General features: G+C 46.8%; 1 protein-coding gene across 1 annotated transcript in view; it reads right to left on the reverse strand.

The window, feature by feature from the left end:
• Positions 1–21255, reverse strand: part of MYO3B (myosin IIIB) — a 425394-nt gene that overhangs the window by 372870 nt on the left and 31269 nt on the right. Inside the window, exon 7 of the mRNA XM_036253347.1 lies at positions 16564–16709. Coding sequence (XP_036109240.1) covers positions 16564–16709 — 146 coding nt within the window. The remainder of the gene's footprint in view (positions 1–16563; positions 16710–21255) is intronic.

Here is a 21255-nt window from a genome sequence, read left to right on the forward strand (position 1 = left end):
AATCACCGCACTCTAAATAGAAATCTTTAAAATCTTAAAAAGCCTTTTTAAACCCTTGCCCTCGTCAATCATTTTCTCTCACGTATCTCCATTTTCCACCTCTCCACTTGCCCTTCTGCTCAACCCGATTTCCCCGCATGGCAGCCCCTTTCCATCCATTGCCCCTTTTATGCCAAGCTGTGCTCACTGCCCTCAAATCCACTTACAGCTTAACTTTTGCCACTGCCTTTTGCTCCTCACCTAATAACTACACTCCTCCAAAGTACCGCGGTCACCAAAGGTCTCTTAAATGTCAAATCCACCAAACAGTCTTTTCCCAATTTTCATTGTATTTATCCTTTAGGTACATGAGACGTTAGTAATCATAGTGCTGCTGTTTACTGAGCACTTACTAGGTGCCAGGGCACTTTGCCACATCATCTCTTTCTCTCACAGCACAGAATAACACTGATATTATTTCAGCTGAGAGAGTTCACATAACTCACTCAGAATCACACAACCGGCCTGTGGCAGATACCGGATTCCAGTCCAGGAATGTCCGTGTGATGGATTGCAGATGGCTGCAAACTCTCTGCCACTCCTCCTGTGGACAGGTGGCGTCTATTTTCCTCTCCTTGAATCTGGGCTGTCCCGGTGATTTGTGCTGAGTAGTAAAATGTGGCCGAAGTGACACGTGTAACTTCCACGGCTGGGCCTTAGGAGGTGTGCCCTTCTGCTTTCGCGTACTGAGAAGGTAGCCTTGTAGGAAATCCATAACCGAGAGCACCTGCTGAGGACGGCCCCATGCGAGCCCGGGCCATGTACGCGGAGACTTCTTGGACCTCCCAGCCCAGTCACCTGTGAGCTGAATGTGGCAGCTGAGGTCACGCCCCAGCTACATGGAGCAGAAAAGCCCTGCCCCAGCCCTGCCTGAAGTCCTGACTCACAGAGTCATGACGAACCGGGAGCTGTTGTTTGAGCCACTAAGCAGTAGGGCTGTTTGTTACACAGCAAATAAATAACCAAAACGTCTGATTTTGAAAGCCTATGCCACGTGGCCTAATTTTCACTGTTCTCTCCCTCTTTCCAGAGAATCAATTTCTCTTTTGTATTTACAGACTTAGTGATACACCTGTTCTCAGTTACCTCAAACTCACTTTTTATTCTTAAAAATTCTGAGAACATAGTATGCATACAACTTGGTTCTAGGTGCTATGACATATAGTCAGAAAGGTATAGTCCCAGCCCTCAAAGGCCCTTACACTCCAATAGGAGATAATCAAATACACAAAAGGCCTCAAATACACGAAGGTGTGAGCGCTGGGTGGAAAAGGTGAAGGGATTAAACAAACCAACAGAAAAGACACCCATAGACACGGACAACAGCGTGGTGAGTACCAGAGGGAAAGGGACTGGGGGAGGTAGAAGAGGGTAAAAGGGGATAAATGGTGATGGAAGGAGACTTGACTTGGGGTGGTGAACACACTGTACAGTATACAGATGATGTATTATAGAATGGTACACCTGAAACCTATATAATTTTATCAATCAATGTCACCCCAATAAATTCAATAAAAAAGTTTTAAAAAACTTAAAAGGGTGTGAGCAAAGGTGAATGGTGGAGTGAGCCTCCGCATGCCCACCTTTCCTTGCTCCCATTCCCTCCAGTTCACCCTGCCTCTGTCTCTAGAGGTAGCGCTGTAAAGCACAGGTGGAATCTTGTCACTTCCTCCTCAAGGGCTCACAGCTTCCAGTTCTCGAGTCCCAACAAACAGGCCTGCAGGGCCCTCCGGACTTGGGGCCCTCCGTCCTCGTCCTCGAGGTAACTGCTGGTCCGATCTCATCCCTGCAACTCGGGAGATGGGCCCATTGTTGCGCCGCTTTTCCTGGGCGTATGCTCTCACTGTTCTGAAGCATCACCTCGCCCATCGTACCGGTTCAGCTCCAACAAGGTACAATCCAGGCCTTCCTGGGTCTCCTCGGTCAAAATTAATCATTTCTCCTCTGAGAGCTACACAACCTTTTGCACCTTCACTCCGCTCTGCCTTATGTGCACATTTGTTACATAAGGGAGTTTGCATCAATTAGAAACTTCTAGGGCAGAAGCTCTGCCTGGTGACCCCTGCACCCCCACGGTCTGAGCAATCCTTCATACAGTGTGGTGCCTATACATTTATATTCAACTGACGTCATCCTCTATTCTAATTTCAGTCGTCTTAAACATTTACATATTTAATTTTTATCTTTGATTAAGCCTGACTATAGTATACTTAGACATTTGTATCCTCAGCCCAAAAGATACAGATTAAATCATAGCATGATTTAGCGGTGCTAAATATAGCATCATTCATTTCCCTAGAACATATTTTTCATACTGCATACACTTCATAATGAAAGACCACATCGTGTGTGAACGCATTTCACACACATCGCCTTATGCATGTGTACCAGCATCTCTGACTTATGACACTCATACACACAAATGACCACTGAAACTTGAAAGATGCTTCCCTTATGTTCTCCAGCTACCATCGCATTCTTCTGTTCCCTTCTGAGCAAACATCACAGAAGAGTTGTCTAAAATCATCTCAACTTCCCTCCCTTTTAACATTTTACTTTGTAATATATCAAATATCATCTAGGTCAAGAAACAGCATATTGCTAGCACTCAGACTCCATTCCAATTTGTGGGGTTTTTTAATCCTTACCCGAGGACATTTTTGCATTTATCTTCAGATAGAGCAGGAGGGAGAGAGGGAGGAAGAGAGAGAGAGAATCATCGATGTGAGAGAGACACATAGAGTGGTCGCCACCCACACGACCCGAACCGAGGCTGGGGACAAACTGCAACCGAGGTACGTGCCACCAGCAGGAACTGAACCCAGGACTCTGGTCCGCAGGTTGATGCTCTAACCACTGAGCCAAACCAGCCAGGGCCAATTTGTGTGTGTTTTTTTTTTAATCTTTATCGTTGAAAATATTACAAATGTCCCCTCTTTTTCCCCATTGACCCCCTCCTCCCCACGCCCACCATCTCCCTGCTTTCACTACACTAGTCTGTGTCCACTGGTTATGCATATAAATTCTTTAGTTATCTCTCCTCACCCCCTCCTCCAAGGGTCTGGGTTTTTATCCCCATAGCTTGACCAAAATAGCTCTTGACAGAGTCACCAGTTTCCTCCATTTCATCAGATCCCAAAGTTCTCAGTCTTCACCTAACTTGACCCAGGAGCATTTGATAAAGGTGATGATGCTTTCTCTCTCCACCCTTCCTTCTTTGGTCTACCACCCTCTGTTTGAGTTCTCTCTTGCCCAATGGCTACTTCTTCTCCAACTCCTCTCCTAGTTTCTCCTCATCTTTCCCATCTCTAAATGTGAGAGTAGCTTTTAGAAAAGGTGGCTCTTTTCATCCATACCCACTGCCCAGGTACTGTCGACTAGACTCGTGATATTAAATATCATGTATATTTTGATGACCCCACATTTATGTCTCCAGTTCAGATGTCTCCATGGAGCTCCACGCTCCTGTGTCTCACTGTCTACTCAATATCCCTACTTGGGTAACAAATCTGCATTTCAAACTTAGTGCCTGAAATAAAACTCTTGATTCCCGCCCCCCTCCTCCCTACCAAGTCAGCTCCTCCCGCAGCCATCCCCTACCTTGGAAAAAGGCAACTCCTGTTTTCCGTTTTCTCTAGCCAACGACGTTGATATTTTCACTATGCCCTATATCCTATCCACCAGCAATCCTATCATCTTTGCTTTCATATTCTATCCATAATCTAAATACTTCTCGCCACTCTACCTTTATCCTAGCTGCCATTCTCCCTTACCCAGATTCGTACAGGTAAGAGCCTCTTACCTGGTCTCTCTGCCCCTCCTCCTCCCTCCCTCACCCACCTCATTCCCTAATAACCCATTCTCCACGTCACTTTTCTACTCCAAACTCTGATGGCTTTTCAGCCCACTCATGGAAAAATCTGAAGTCATTATAGGGGCCTCCAAGGCCTTACATGGTCTTTCATCATTTCTGTCGCTCTCTCTTTCTCTGCCATTAACTCCAACACCTCTCTCCCTTTCTTGCACTGAGCTCCAGCTGTCTTGGCCTCCTTGCTGTTCCTATAATGTGCCCACCTCCTTCCCACCTCAGGGCCTTTGCCCTTACCTTTTTCCTAGGCATGGCTTGCTCCCTCACGCCTTCTAGACTCTTCCCTTTATCTGATCAGACAGGGCTTCTCTCAGCACCTTATACAGGCTGGGGCAAAAGTAGGTTTACAGTTGTGAGTACTCAAAATAGTTTATTTTTATACTGTTATTTATTAATTATTGTATTAGTGTCCATACAAACAGCCATAAGCCTGCTTTTGCTCACCCTGTGTAACAGTAAATCCCACCCCGGCGTCACCAGTACGCTCATCCCACTTTATTCCCTTCAGGCTGGCACCTGTCACCACGGAGCGCATCGCGTGTCCTGTGTGTCTGCTCGCTCCCCCGCTCTAACCAGAAACTCCATGAGGACAGGGAGTTTGTGTTCACTGCTATGCCTGTTATAGTGCCTGGTCGCAGTATGCTTGATAAATATTTATCAGATGGCTGAGCAAATTAATTCCAAGCATCCGCTTACAGTCCGTGTGTAAGTAGTTCACCATCACACACACTGCTGAGGAACCAAAACAGTTTCAGTTAGGAAGCTCGGACATTGTGCCAGCATCAGGGTAATTCTTTCCTTACCTGTGATGTTGTGCAGGTGCACTGATTCTTTTTAACCCCTTTCCAGTTTAACAGCGTATTACCAAGGAAATAAACTGCTTTTTTGTTTGTACACATGTTTAATTACAGTTGGTTTTTCTTTTTAATAGACACAGAAGTGCCAATGTGAACTTGGGGACGGAAGTGAACTGTGGAGCCATAAGGAGACTGTGACATCATCAAGGCAAAAACGTGCCACATTTCCATTTGTTCCTTTGAAGTCACTGGAAGAACCGTGAGCTGTGGCAGACTGAGGTGGACCACCAAGTCAGGACCAACACCAAACCTGGTGATACAGGGGACAAGCCAATGTGCCCACAGTCAGCCCTCCTGGCCTTGATGTTGAACGTAACAGTCAGAATGTGTGGGACTCAGCTACGCATCTCTCTTAATTAGCCAAATCATCCAGGGAAACTTACTCAGCCTCTGGACGTCTTCCTCTGTTTACAGCTGCATTGTATCATGTCAGTGGTTTTAAACCTTTTGGGTCCTGGACAGCTTTCAGAGCTATAGACCATTGGGCTAGTTTCCTGGGACAACCATAACAAAGTACCACAAACTGGATGGCTTACAGCAACAGGACTGTCTTGTCTCACAGCTCTGGGGGCTAGAAGTTCAAAATCAAGGTGTTAGTGGGGCCGTGCACCCTCTGAAACCTGTGGGGGAAGGGTCCTTCCTTGCCTCTTCCAGCTTCCGGTTGTCCCTTGGCTTGGCAGCATAGATCAGTCTCCACACAGTGCCCTCCCCGTGTCTCAGACCATCTTCCCTCTGCAGGTTTGTCTCTGCGTCCTAATTAAGCTAACTCCTTTTTGTAAGGACACCAATCATTTTGGATTAGGGCCTACCCTAATGACCACATTTTTAACTTGATTATTTCTGTTTTCCAAATAAGATCACATTCTGAGCTACAACATCTCTTATTTGAGGAACACAATTCAACCCATAACAAACACCTTCCAAAATATGGTCCATTTTGCATTCAATCTTGGGGGGTTTACAGACTCACTGAGGCTCATCCACTGCCACTTATTAGCTTTTCTAACTGTGTGTCATGGAGCAAAACATAACTCCTTTGAGCCCTGAGTCCTCAACTCTAAAGTGACCCATCAGAGTTGCAGTGAAGATTCAAACAAATTATATATAACACAGTAAATGTAAATTAGGAAAGGACAAACAATTATAGAAGAACTATTTACAGCAGCTGAACTAGGGCACAAAGCTACTGGTTTAGACCAAAGGTCCCCAATTTTTTTTTTAATCCTCACCCCAGGTTATTTTTCCATTGATTTTTAGATAGAGTGGAAGGGAGGGAGGGAGGGAGAGAGGGAGAGAGAGAGAGAGAGAGAGAGAGAGAGAGAGAGAGAGATATCAATGTGAGAGAGACATTGATTGGTTGCCTCCTGCATGACCCTGGCCAGGGCCAATACCCAGGTACGTGCCCTTGACTTGGGAATCGAACCCAGGACCCTTTGGTCCAAGGGCTGATGCTCTAACTCTGAGTCAAACTGGCCAGGGCCCCGATTTTTTTTTTATTATGCACTTTGCCAATAAGAAATATTTTTTTTACTGAGAAATTTTAAGGGCACCCTCTCATAGCAACCTTCTTTCTTATCAATTGTGTACAAATGTTACTAAATTAAAAATCAATAAGATGAAATAAATAACATTTTTAACAGTATCCTAAAACATTGTGCAGTTAGATTGTACAGGTTTGATAATGTCATAATAACTTCTGCATGATAAATACTAAGGAACAGGTTCATCATTAACAGTAGTGGTTCTAAAGCCATAGTTCAGAGAGTCTTCATAGTCATTTTGAGGTTTTTTAAACGATTTCTTGGCAGATCTAATTAGCGTGTTGTTTTGAACCTCACGTGGCTGACGAAGAGCTGGTCCTAGGACAGGCATCATCACCCAGCTGTTCCCTGCCGCTCACTCGGGCAGGCATTGGTAGATTTAGATTCTGAAGTTTCTTTGCAGAAATCTTTGAAAGCCACTCGGCCCTTTATGAAGTTGTATTTAGTTGAGAGTAGGCGGCATTTGCCATATAAACACCCAACAAGGCGCCTTTAACTGCACTGCTGTCCAGGACCCAGAAACAGAACTGCACGGTCTCCTCGCCCTTGGCGGGACAGCCCCCGAGGTTCACCTGCAGAGCCCACCACAGGACCTTCCAGCTTCTGTAGAGCTGAAGGCACCGACGTCAGTGTTGATACTTAGTAACAGGAAAGCATAACTTGTTTCTTGTTTTTTTATATTAAAGAATACATGGAATACAGAAGTCCTAGTACTTTCTCTCTGCACCTGGACGTACTGTTTTGTTTCCTCCCACGGTGGAGACCACTGTGACAGTTGTCCCTCCTCTTCACTCCTCTTCTCCCTCAAGCGTATACTGATATGAATGAGCGCATCTCATTAAGTAACTGATGAGGCCAAGAAGGGCTACATTTGGGGTAGAAAAGTGTGGAGGAAGGTACAGGGTGTGGTGTGAGTGTATTTTCTCTCTGGCTCCTTGGCCAGATTTAAAAATGAGAATAAAAATACAAGAACCTGTTTTTCTAGACAGAGTTGATGCTGCTCTGTCACAAGAGGAGGGCAAGACGCTGGCGGGATTGGTGAGGCTCTGGCACAATAGAGCTGCTCGGGCGCCAGCGACAGGCTGTGGCTCAGAGCTCAGGGGAGGGGCTGCTCTTCCTCTGCTTGTTGGAACTCAGGCTATTGGGTGGTGGTACTTGTTCTATCAAACCTCATGGAACTATGCAGGAAGGTCTTCCCGTTTGACCCCTATTGGGCTTGCAGCCATAATTAAATTCATTTTTGCCCCGCGGGTTACTGAGACGTGGCTCTCTCCTCCCGTACAGCTCACCAGGGTTTCTGAGCCTATTTGCTTGTTGGAGACCCCCATTATTCTTGCCCACTGAGATCTTCTGGGATTCCAAGGCTGTCATCAAGCATACCAGCTACCCCTTCCATGAATGTGACCGCTAGACGACAAGTATCCTCTGAGTCATAACACATGTTGAAACATTCAGCAGCAGGCCCATCAGCAGAGCCCTGCCCAGTGGCCCCAGGACTTGCCACCCCGTGCGCACACCGTTACCCAGAGCTCCTGAGTACTGGGTTATGACTCATCCCTCCCACCCTCTCAATCTGTGTTTTCCCATCTTTGCCATAAAAACATCACAACAAATTTTGCCCGAGGGCAAAATCCATATATATATATATATGTCTAAAAGAGTCCCCATTTCTGCCAAACTTGCAATGATATCAAATAAGGACATTGGTCTGACATGGCTTATTTTTAGTGAACCCATGCTAACTCCTACTGATCACGGCTTTTCCCCACTAAGAGTTCATATACCCTTCAAGGAGGGGGAAAAAGGGACCATAGCAATTAGCCCAGAATGAAAGTTAAGCTCACCAGATGGTAGTTTTCAGATTCTGCTTTCTTCCCTTCACTGATGAATGTGAGCACATTCTCCCTTTCTGCTCCTTGAACACTGTTCCTGTTCTCCGGGATTCTTCCAAGATCACCCACAGCGGGTCCGAGTCTCACCTGTATCTTCTCGCAGTACCTGAGGTATCACTGCTCCCAGCCAAGAAACCTGAGCTCACCTGGAACAGCTAAGAGCTCCCCTTACAATCCCCTCGGCGGCTGGGGTTTCTGTCTCCCCTTACCAAAGTTTCAGCCTTTCCAAGCTGGATGGGAAAAACGTCATTCTTCTTGGTGGAAAAAATGGGAGCAAAATAGGACCCAATCTTGAGTCAGTGCCCTCTGTCCAGAACCCCTACTATGATACCTTTACCTGGGGACAAGAAATGTTCAGAACCAAGAGAAGGCTGTACCTACCAAGGGGGCTGGGGGTCCCTGAAGAGAGTCAGTCAAACCCCCATCACACCCACCGACCCCAAAGCCTCCGCAAAAATGAGAGTGATAGGAAGGGACAGCGCCGCAGCCTCAGTTCCTCGGAGGACGGCAGTGTCACCTCTCAGGGCAGACGTGGTGGGAGCTGGACGAAGGCCAGCTTGCTTCCCAGTGGGCGTTCCTGTCATGGCGTCCATGGGTGCACATGGGGGGCGGTTCCCATCTCTCAGGAATCAGTTAACAAACAAAGTGTAACATTGGACATTTGTGACAGTCCTGCAGACAGGTGCACTGGAAGTAGGAAAGATTCATTGAGAAATCAGTCTTCATGCTCTCTCAATTCCCCACACAATCATCAGTCAGTCAATTAGATAAACTTTCCAATGATTGATCTCACGGCCGTTCTGCATGGAAGTTTCTTGAGCCACAAGGGAAAGCAAACCCCTTACAAAAGAAATACAGCCTTGAGATTTGGTAACACCCAGCAAAAGCCAAACGCTTGCTATGTGCTGTCCTGAGCACTTAACACAACTGTTCACAACAACTCTGTGAGGCTGATTCTATTCACGCCTCTATTTTGCAGAGGAGGAAACTGAAGTTCCGAGACAGTAAGGAACTTGGTCAAGTTCATACAGCTTGAAGGTGTGAGTGTCGCTTGAATCCGAACCCGTGAAGACTGACTGTGGAACACTGTGGTAAATTAACTGCAAAAAACGGTCCAACTTTACACCTCTTCCTGGATCTGCTCTTGGAACCCTGTCACCAGTGTGAGACTAGCTCTGGCTGGCCCGATGGAAGGTGTGAAACCACGTGGAGCCGAGCCAAGGCATCCTCGCCAGGGCCACCGAGACAGCCAGCCCCCGGCCACATCCCCGCTGACCACAGATATGTGGGTAAGCCCAGCCAGGGTCCACAGAACCACCCCAAGAACCCACAGACTCATGAGAAGTAATAAATGAGTGATGTTTTAAGCAGCTATATTTGGGGGGGTTGTTACATACCAGCAGATAACCGACACAAACACTAATATTCGGCCACTACACTGTGTTTTCTTTCCTGACGTGAGCTGCACCTGCGTCCCCAGGTTGGCGAGCTCCGGCTGCAAAGGGCCTTCCTCCGGACAACCGCCTCGTCTCTCTTCACGCCCATGTTGCCCCTGCCCTACCGCGAGGCCGACCCCGAAGGCAGCTTATAACATCCTCACCTGTGTTCTCTAGTTTTCTCTGGAGCCAAGAGGAAACTGGGGTGCCTCCAACCCTCTGGTGCTATTTTGGGCTCTGTTTCCTTGCTCACCCTCTTTGCCCATCTCTCCATTGTTCAGGCTAAGTTGGAATTAGCCAAAATGAGTGGTGCCAAAACACTGAAAGCAGGGTAATGAGGGGGAAGTGCTGACGTGCTGTAAGTCAACGCGGCTCCTCCGGCCTCTCCCTTCTCCCAGCGTGGGCCTCCTACCCGGCGGGGGGGGGCTAGAAGTCCCTGAAGGCTGCTCCTGCTTTGCCACCTGATCCCCAGATGAAACCTTGCAGAGCTAAACTCTCCCTACCTGCCAGGTTTCAGGGGGGCAGCAAGCTGTACCTCCACAGGAACTAACAGCCCCAGCTGCTCAGCTCAAATTAAAGAAGAGTTTGGAAGCATGCTCCACAGAGTGGAAGCCTTCTGGGGTGTTGCCACCAGCTGCCTCCGGCTACTGAGTTCCCCAGGAAATGGAGAGGATACCCGGGGGCGGGGGGCACCCGGAGACACCCTGGGGAATAGGGAACACAGTCTTTTAAAATCCACTAGAAAGCTCTCAAAAAAAGAAAAGACTACTGTTTTTCTATTGGAGTGTTTCAACCCATTTTTTTTTCTGTTAGACACTCAGTATATGCTGAATGATGCTAATGCTTCTAGCTCGCCTTGCTTTATGAGTGAACTGGGATTGTGAGGGTCCGTTGCTCAAAAGGCCAATAGCTAAGTGACCTGGGTCGGTGAAGAGAAACCAGAATTTCCCAGGGGGCAAATCCAGCCTTAGAGTGCCATCAAACCCCTCCCCCCCACACACACACACACTCATTACATTTAACAACAATAGTTTAGTTTTAATTTCTTTTCCCTGTATTTCACAGCCCTAAGGGAACATGTCCTGTGATGATTCTGTAATAGTAAGACAAGTATGGTGACTCGGGGCTCCCTGCTGCCTTTGCGTCCCCTCCCTGCTGAGGGGCAGGCTCCCCTCCTAGGGACAATTTGGTTTGCGAATAGAAAAGTCAGATGGAAAGGAATTTTTACCTTTAAAAAAATGACAGACATTCAGAAGAAATCAGATGAAAATTCAACCCAAGGATTCTGTTTCAGAATAAGAGTCAGTTATAGGCACTGAGACCCCGATTCATAGAGAATCCGTGTTTCCAGTGACGACTGGTCCTTTCTGAGCCCTGCCACCCACCTGGGGAGCCCAAGAGTATTCGTTTATATTTCTCCTCCTGCGCCTTTTTTTTTTTGCTATCCAACTTCTGCCCAGTACACCTTTGCTACTGAATGGGGGGAGAGAGGGAGAGAGAGAAGAATACAAAAGCCTGTCGTATTCATCTTGTAACGGAGCACTCAACCTCAGCCCGACTCAGAGCGATGCCCAGGTGCGCGGGCACGCACGCCCCGGTTCCCGGTGCACTGTGTGTCGGAGCACTGTGCTAAATGGGTAGGTCGGAGCGTGGAAAGCATTTTTCCCCATAGGAATAAAGCTCTAGACATAGGCTAAGTCTCAGACTCGATCATGAAACTCCGATTGGCCACAGGAGTCTAATAACGGACCCAGTGAGAACTTTAGGTGTTTGTTATAGAGGCTCCTCCTAAATAAGTGGTCAGTATAGTTTCCATGAGAAAAGCATTCCAACTCCAGATGGAGGCCGGGAACAGATTCCCATTGACCACAGAGAGCTTTTCCTACTGAAAAGTGAAAGGCAGGTGAACGGGGCAGGGATGCTGGCTCTACCAGAAACAGCCCCGACGGGGCAGGTGCAGGTTCCGCAAGGAGGGCAGGACTGGACAAAAACTTCCGGGTGCCGATAACGATACTTGAAATGCCTCTCTGCCTTTACATAACACGTGCTCTGTAATTTTTCAGTTCAGACACTTGTCTTAAGTGCTCTACATTAGGAACTAAAAGGCAATTGCTTAAGGGGAGTCTGGAAAGGGAGAGATTCTGGTTTAAGGGCCATAAATCAATGAGCAAAGGAGAGCCTGTGTTCACCTATGGTAATACTCTTGATTTCTATTCTTTGGTTCCTTGACTGGCACAATTATGGATGCAAATAAAATTCTAACTCTCAGGTTTACAGTGTCAGTTTAAAATGGGAGGCAGGAGAAGGATGCTGCATTGTAAGCTTCTTAAAGTCGAGGATGTCCTATTTATTTCTAAACACTCCCGTCCCCTTGGTGCTCAATTCATAAGTCATCGATGAATAAATGTAACTTAAGGAAGGACTTTAATTTTTCAATCTCGTTGCAAAACATGTGGACTTTGGAATCAAACGTCTCAGATTCATATCGTTTTTCCTCTAATAGGTACGTGACCAGGGACTTTCTCCCTAGGTCCAGTTTCTCTCCTATAAAAGGTGGTGATAGAATTTACCTCACTGGGTCACCATGGGCACTGAAGGCATTCATATTTTGAAACACACAGAACTGTGCCTGCCACAGAGAAAGCACTCCATAAATCTACGCTATTATTATTTGTACATCCTCGTTTGGCTAATTGTCCTACATATTCTGCCCGAATTAGTTTCTCAGAGAATCTGGTAAACATTAAAGTTGGTTGGTGTAGTGAGTTGAATTGTGGCCTCCAAAAGATACGTCCACTTGGAACCTGAGAATGTGACTTCGTTTTGAATAAGGGTCTTTTGCAGATGTAATTAAGACAAGGGTCTCAAGAGGAGCTCATCCTGGATCAGGATGGGCCCTAAATCCAATGACAAGTGTCCGTATTGGACAAGACAGAGAAGAAGACACAGAGAGACGTGGAGGAAATCTCCAGGAAACGGAGGCAGAGACTGGAGTTCCGCTGTGACAAGCCAAGGGCACTGGAGTGCAGGGCCTGGAAGGGGCAAGGAAGGACCCTCCACGCCAGCCTGCAGAGGGGCCGGCCCCGCCAGGGTCTGACGGTGGACTTGGCCCCAGGCCTGGGAGAGAATAGTCGCTGTTGTTCGAGCCGCCGCGTTCGTGGGCGTTGTTGTGGCAGCCCTACGACACTAACACCGCTGGGGACTGTTCGGAACAAGCTAACTTTGGTGAGGAAAACAAGCCCAAATGTGAACTGGTGATTTTTACGGGTTCTTTTCTCAAAGCATGTCCTGCAGGGAAACTTCTCTTTAGGAAGGGACAATCACGGGCTTCGGGGACTGGTCCGTTCAGGCCACTCTGTCCCATCCACTGCCAGCCAAGGGTATTCCTGCTGGGAATCTTCAACGCCTTCTGCGCTTCCCCCCGGAATGAAGTGGGAGCACTCCGTGTGCAGTCAGCTCGAGACAGAGTTGGCCCCAAGTGATGGGCAGGGGACAGCTCTCAGTCTCTGTCCAATGAGATACCCACACCACCCCCACTGCCTTCCGGATCCCCACCTGTAGAGGTCGAGCAGGTCATTAGACAAAGACTCCAAGTTAAGAAAAGATACCTGGTTGCCAGGAGACCCACATAACTGTATATTTCTCCTAACTCTGTGGGTTCTTGCAATTACATCTATGAGACAGATCTCCTTTTCAAGTGAAAAATATATGCAGGTCATCTGCAAGGTCCTTCTGAGCCTTTGGAATTTTACAGGATTCCCAGGAGAGAGTCGTGAGAGGGACGTTGTCAATCCCACAATACCCAGAGAAACGGTTTCATTCCTCTCTCTTCTAACTCCTGGAGAAAAATGCCAGCAGACAGAGCAGCCACTGCCAGAAAGGGTGACTTTTGGGAGCAAAGGCATTAGACAAGATGACACGTGCAGACAGATGCAGGAAGGGCGGATGCTCTGCCAATCAGAAGATAATTTCTGTGTATTTGCAATGTAGGAAAGATTGCGAGTCACACAGTGCTTCAAAGACAGGTCACAATTACTCCGTGTGTCATAGTCTAATGTGAAGGTCAAAAGAAAGGAGAAGGTGGGTGGAGGCAGAGGGGGAAGAGCCAGGAGCCCCGTGTGCAGACGCATCAGCCACGTCCAGGCAGGGCTCGCTTCGCACTTTCTGACAGCGCCCGGGGAACCTGTGTGGTCACCTGCTCTGTGGACATCCGACGCGCTCACCTCACATGTAGCCAGCACGTCATTAATTTGTAAGTCGCTTCTTACCTGGCTCAGCGAAGGTTTTCTTTCCTTCCCTTATTTGGTAATTTATTTAGGAAGGGAAAGGTTTAGAGAGGAGGGGGGTGAGGAAGGCCAGAGGAGGCAGGCACACACTGCTCTGGACCCAGAGGGCTCTGGAGCAGACGTCCCTGCTCCGTGGATGAGAACCACAGAACACAGGAACACTCAAACCACACCGGAAGAAACAATTCTGAAGACAAACAGATTCAAAGGATTTTTGTAATTGTTCTTTGCATCTCTCCATTCGAAAAGAAAATACTGAGAGAGAATGAGAGAGAGACTGAGATCCTCATGAAACACTCAGGTAAATAATGTGAGTGCCTATTTAAAATACATAAGTGTTTCATTTCTCTGCTCTCCACCAAAGAGCTTTTCTGAGGAAAGGATACATTTTTAGCACTAAAAATTAATATCTCTCTCTCTCTCACACACACACACACACACTTGGTCAATCCACAACCCTTCAGAAGAGAACTCTGTGATTTCTAAGGGACGGGGTAATTTTTATAGATAACTTGGTGAGTATAACAGCTGAGTAGTACATGCAAATATGCTCCATCTTAAACCAACAACAACAAAACCCTCCATCCTTCTTGCCCAGGAATGTCAAGTTGGCTGTCAAGGTTGTGCTCACATAACCGCACGGAGGATCCGCTGACCGGTCACTGTTCACATTCCCTAGATCAACCTGATTCATCACTTACACAGGAACCAAGAGATGGTGAAAGGCCAGGAGGTTCTAGCAGGAGAGAAAGAAAGTTTCACCCTGTGTTGGGATAAGGATCCTTGTTGCCCTGAGACCCTTTCCCAGCCACTGTCCTGTTCCTGGGGTTCGCCCTGTCCTGAGACAGGCAGTGGAGGCTAGGATACTTGTGCTTGGACCCGAAGGCTCCCCCCACGGTGCAGGAGTGACGGGGTGAGAGAACAGAGGTTGTAGGAGACTGGGCCGGGCTGAGCGCACAAGCCAGCTAAGAGGAGTCGCCAGAGATGCAGGGTCTATTTCCACACACACACCTTCTACAGTGCCTCACATTTATCGCCGTGTGAAATTTTTGGACAGTTGGTCTGTACACAAACACATACTAAAAAGAAAAGAAAAATATATACCAAAGTAGACCACCTCTAGTCAAAAGTACATACATACATCTTGCTAATCAGAAGCCACACCTTAATTCTGATATTTGGGAAACTATGTGGCCACATTAAATAAATTGTAAAGAGTAAACCATTTGTGCCTCACTGGTGAGGCTCAGGTGGTTGAGTGTCATGGTTGTTTGCACCTAGTGGTCCCGGTTCAGTTCCTGGTCAGGGCACGTGCCAGGGTTGCGGGCTTCATTCCCAGTAAGGGGAATGCAGGAGGCGGCCAATCAATGCTTCTATCTCCCTCTTCCCCTCCCTTCCTCTCTCTCTCTAAAAAAATCAATAAAAAACATATTTAAAAGAAAAAAAGAGTAAACCATTTATAAAATGAGAAAGCAAACGCACAAATCATCCCAGACACCGTTTCTATTTTCTGACTTATTATTGGGTACAATACCATTGTGTGGTCCTGCACTTTACATCATTCAAACCTTCAGCAAGTTCCAACCCCCACACACAAGACTATTAATTTTAAAAGCCAGAAGCTTTGTCTGCTCTTCCAATCATCAGGACCTGTGTCTATACTTTGGAAAAGGCAAAAAGACCAACCCCATCTTGAGTGGGAATCATTTTGGGAGTAATGGTGAGTGGTTGTTCACATCTGGGTTAGGTATAAAACATAACGTGATGATGATGAACGCCACAGAGCCTCATCTGCATATAAATAGACCTAATCAGAAATGCAAATTGCAATCAGGCGAAATGTTTAAAGGCTGTGGTAGCTGTGTGATTGTGCAGATAAGGGAAGGTTACCCGTATTGTCCAAGTGGTTCAAGGCTCCCAGCCAGCCAGAGCCTCCCTCTGAAAGAGATGTGAAATGTCCAAATCTCTCCGCCCGCAGCCTGGCCGGGAAGGAGCTCCCTGGGAGCTTCTGCAGCTGGCTGAACACCCGCCGGACTCTCATGAAAGACAACCAACCAAGCCTCTTGTGCAAACCCCTGATGAGCACATACAATAGAAAACACACTCCAAACAGACCACTTTCAGCACAATTTCCCATTGAGACAGAAATTAAGGGATGAAGAGAGAGTCATATGACTGATGTAACATTTTTAAAATATTGTTTAGTGCTGGTCTGAGTGAATACAAACATATGATGGCATTTTTATTCATCCCCAAATTTTCCTGAGTACTCGAGAAAGATTCAAACTAATAATAATTATATATATATCATTAAAACCAAAACACAGTATTTAGACAGATTACTTCATCCAAAATTGCATTTGTAGTCTTCTCGTGCAAAGCACCAAAAATGAACATCTCAAAAATTAGAGTATATACTGAAAGTATGCGATTGTTTCAACCACAAAGTCCCATTATTCCTCGAGATATGTTATCTTTCAGGCACGTTCGCTTCCCCCTTTTCTCTTTTCCTCCCCAAAGAAATACTGGACATTTTACCATCAGGCTTTCACAGATTTGGAGAGGACGTGTTTGCGAACTACTATCCTGCTAACAGCGCTTTCACAGAGAACTTACGAGCCAAGAGCGCCATCTTGTGTCCTACCTCGGGATCTTAAAGAGCGTTTTCACAGGATGCATGTCAAAGAGGGGAGGGTCTCCATCCCCCAGTTCGATGGCTGTGATCCCCAAGGACCAGACGTCACAGCGCGCGTCATAGGAAGAGTCATACTGCTGCTCACAGGCGATAACCTATCAGACAAAAGCAGAACACACACATCAGTCCCACTGCCGCCGCAGAGGTCCCAACAGGCCCTGGGCCCATCTTAGCCCCTTCTCAGTCCCTTGGCTACGCTGACATTGAATTCCAGTAGCATGAGATGTGTTTTCTAGGCTTTATTTCTGTGTGACTGATTTATCATCTGATATGTTCATTAACTTCCTTTTTACATATTTTTAAAAATATGTTTTTGATTTTTTAGAGAGAAAGGAAGGGAGAGATAGAAACATCGATGTGAGAGAGAAACATGGATTAGCTGCCTCCTGCACGCCCCCTACTGGGGATCGAACCCATAACCCCGGCATGTGCCCTGACCTGGAATTGAACTGGGACCTCTCAGTCCATGGGAGGACACTCAATCCACTGAGCCACACCAGTCGGGCTGTTCATTAACTTTAAAAATGTGTCAGTTCAGTCCAACAAGCACGCACTGAAACCCTCTAGGTACCAAGAACAGTGCAAGAAGAGGCATGAGGGTGAACACCTCACTGCACCTGCCCTGACATCCTCTAAGGAAACACTTGGTCTGCATCCTTCACCTCATCCCAGCTGCTGAATTCAACAGCAAAGAACACTGTTCTCAAAGATGCTTGTCTCCTGCACAAAATCCCGGGAGTGGCCAGCTGAGCAGAAAGGTGTTGGAAGACTGATGTAGTTATCACAGAATAGGAACCACTTCCTCCCATTTCCTTTTCTAAGAACTTCTGCCCCCTCTTCAAGCCCCAACAACTGGTTTGTATTTCAGCAGTAGCTGCCACTTCAGTTACTGACCCGACTGGGTACAAGAGCAGCAGAAACAGAAAATGCCCCTGGGCTTGTCACTGCTTTGAGAACATGGAACCTCGTAGGGAGACCTCTTTCTATCATCTTTTTGAGTCAGACGGAGAAAAACTCTCCACTCAGACTCTGGGGACATCACAGTGGGTTCCCGAGAAAGCAGGGTGAGTCAGAAGATGTGAAGGGACAGGTGCCCCTATTTAACTTAAAATCTGCCTCCACCACCAAGGATGGCTCAAGGCTACGGGCAGGTAGGAAAGTGCATGTCTGATGGTGCATTGGTCCAGATGGCCCTCTTAGGCCAGCAGAGGGTCTTTGGCTTTGACTGAGTGAAACGAGCCAGCTGGGGAGCAGAGGGACGGAAGTGGCTTACATGTGAGCAGGAGCACTCTGACTGCGGTGCTGTGGTTACATCAAAGTGGGACATGAGTAGTCCGGCCCGTGTGGCTCAGTGGTTGAGCACTGACCCATGCACCAAGAGGTCACCAGTTCGATTCCCGGTCAGGACACATACCCAGGTTGTGGGCCCGATCCCCAGTGGGGGGCATGCAGGAGGCGGCCAGTCGATGTTCTCTCTCACCGATGTTTCTATATCTCTCTCCCACTCCCTTCCTCTCTCTCTCAAATCAATACAGGAAAAAAATAAATAAAGTGGGACATGAGTAGAAGCAAAACCAGTTTAAAATGCTACTGCAAGAATCCAAACCGGAGACAGTGAGACATTATCAGATTCTAATTATGTAATTTTAAAGGTGGAGCTGATTAGACGTGCTGACTGGAGCTCAGAAGAAAGAAGAGTCGAGGAAGAGTCCAGAGTTTTTGACCTGAGCAATTTCAGAAAAAAAATTGGTATTTAAAGAGATGGGGAAGACAGTAGGAAAAGCAGTCTCCATTTGGGACATATTAAGTTTGAAATGCCTATGAGACTTCCAAATGGAGGTTTCCTTTTATCTGGGTAAGACTCATCCTGGACTTCTGACTTGAAAATTCTGACCTAGAAAATAAATGTGTGTTGTTTTAACCCATTAAATGTGTGATATTGTTACAGCAGTGACAGAAAACTAGTACACCTGTTCTCTGCCCGACCCAGTTCATTGGACTTGCAAAACCAGGCAAATGTGCCTCCCGTCTCGCTTAGACCTGGTGCCCTTCCTCCCATAAGTGCCCTTTGCCCTCTTCTGGTTTCTAACTGAAGACTGTTTCTCCATGTACCCGCATCCCTGGTCTGGCCCCAGCCGCGTCCTCTGAACAGGCTATCCTGACACAGAATCTCGTCACACCTTTAACACATTATTTTTAAACTGAAGTCCAAATAATCCTAATTCAGGAGCAGAGGTCATTTCATGGTCCCCGAAGGCCAAACTTTCATCACCCCCATCTGGTGAGAAACTACACTATTTTTCAAGATCTCCAGAAACGGCTATTCAGCACCTACCCTTTCGGAAATTTCCACATGTGAGGGACGAACAATTGCAGACTCATCAGTCAGCAAATAGTTGACCATTTTTATACATTCCTGTGAGGGAAAGAGAAACAAGACCCTACCCTTCCCCAACAAGGGCTACGGCCAACTGAAATGTTAAGTGAACCTACTTAAGTGGCAAATCATGACAACTACAAATGTCCTAAAACAATGTAGACTAGCATGTCCAATAAAGGATGCCAGCCCCAATGCTTGGGTATTAAAGGGAGACCACTGTAGGCTAAGCAAGACAATGAAGCGTGCCTAGTACCAAAGTCCACAACTTCCAGCAAGAGGCTCAAATCAACTTCTAGCCACTTCAGATGGGACACAGGAGACAATTCCAAGAACCTGTCCAAATGTGGGAATGGAGATATCCTAAGTTTCTCAGCTGCTGTTATAAAATATTCAAAACCTTTATCAGGTGTCAACTTCTCTTTACAGACAGACACTATCATCAGCTCGGTCTGATTAAGAGAAAAGTATCCTTTGGCCAAACTCTCTCCCCAAAACTCATCTTTGTAGTACGATAAAAAACTCTTTAAGCTCAGTCTTTCAAAGAGGGTTATAGAACATTTCACTAGTAAAATAACTTACAAATAATTACTGAGTACCCAGGAGCCAGGCGTAGTATTAGGCCCTAGGAAAAGAAAGTCAAATGCACACTTAATCTTCATAATCATTCTGTCAGGCGGGTGCTATTATCACCTCTTGTAGGTGTAGACACTGAGGAATAAATAACACCGTTAAATAGCTCACCCAGAACCCACTGCTAGTCATTGACAGGGTTGGGGACAGAATTCAAACCCAGGCAGAAGAGAGGCAAGTAAACAAATCATAAGATAAATGCTGTAAGTAATAAAGATGATTTTCAAGGAACGGTCAAAGTATCAGCTTTTGCACTCATATTTTGACCAAATTAACTGGGTATCTTGTAGGGTTTTGTCACGTAAGCCCCATCTTCGTGGAGGAAGTCTCTCTCTCAGATTGGTCCCTATCGGAGGACACGTGTGTGACGGGGTCTGAAGCAGCACTCACTCTAAGAGGATGCACGGACGGTCAACACACCCTGAAACTGGATTCCCTATGTGTCCAACCACAGTCTGCAACAACCTCCTAGGAAACAGTGACCCCAGTCTTAGCTCAGCAGTCTCCGCGTGTCTGGGTAAAATAAAGCCGAGTTGAGAATGCCTAGATGGCCGGTTGGTCTTCGGTTCCCCTGCCCCCGCGAGAAGAGGACCTCTCAGAGCTCCCTGAGTCACTCCACACGATGCTCCAGTAAGGAAAGCAGAGGAGTGGCAACGGAAACTTAGTGCACAGCCCGCGGACACTCCCAGGTTCTCTGAGTCATGTTAAAGGGACAAGGGACAGGAGAGGCAGGTTCAGATGGCACTGACACAGGTCCAGGATTCAAAATACCTCTCCTCACGCCCTTCCACCTCACCTCCCACCCCAAGGGGCAGCCATGCCCAAGGCAAGCGAACACTCTCCTTTACCTTGAGCCTTTGCTTCGGTCATCGGAGAGAAATGATGCTGACTGCAGTGGAATGAAGAGAGATGGTGGAACAGGTGTGTGAGAGAGCGCATGGGACGACTGCAGGACTTGGAGAAGGATTTAACATGGGAAGTTAGGGGAAGGGGCACACCAAGAAACACTGATATCTTGATCCCGGGTGACCAGGGGAATGATGGTGCCACTTACAAAAACAGAAATCAGGAGAAGTCAGTTTGATAAGCAGCGTAACAAGTTCAAATTGGGTCTAAGCTCTACTCCTGACCAAGTGGAGAAAAAAATCACTTGTCTTCCCAGGACCTCAGTTTTAATTTCCCCACATGTAGATGCACTAAGAAAAGCAAAATTCCATTAAGATCAGAAGTAGAATATATTAAAAGGTAACAATAAAATATTGACGTGTGCCTGGCCAGCGTGGCTCAGTGGTTGAGCGTCGACCCCTGCACCAAGAGGTCGCCAGTTTGATTCCCTGTCGGCACATGCCCAGGTTGTGGGCCCAGACCCCAGAGGAGGGCGTGCAGGAGGCGGCCGATCGATATTCTCTCTCATCAATGTTTCTATCTCTCTCTCCCTTCTCCCTCTCTAAAAATCAATAAAGAAAAAATAAAATAAAATACTGACATGTTCTCAGTGACTACGTAGAGTTTCATATTGCAGTAAATGTATCTTACATTTCAAAACTCTGTAGGTTTTAATCTTCCTATTGTTGGTTGCCAACACAATTAGTCAAAACTTGCAGTTTTGATACACAGATATAAGTACCACA

This window comes from Molossus molossus, unplaced genomic scaffold (genome assembly GCF_014108415.1).
Source record: "Molossus molossus isolate mMolMol1 unplaced genomic scaffold, mMolMol1.p scaffold_m16_p_11, whole genome shotgun sequence".
In the NCBI taxonomy this organism is placed as follows: Eukaryota; Metazoa; Chordata; class Mammalia; order Chiroptera; family Molossidae; genus Molossus; species Molossus molossus.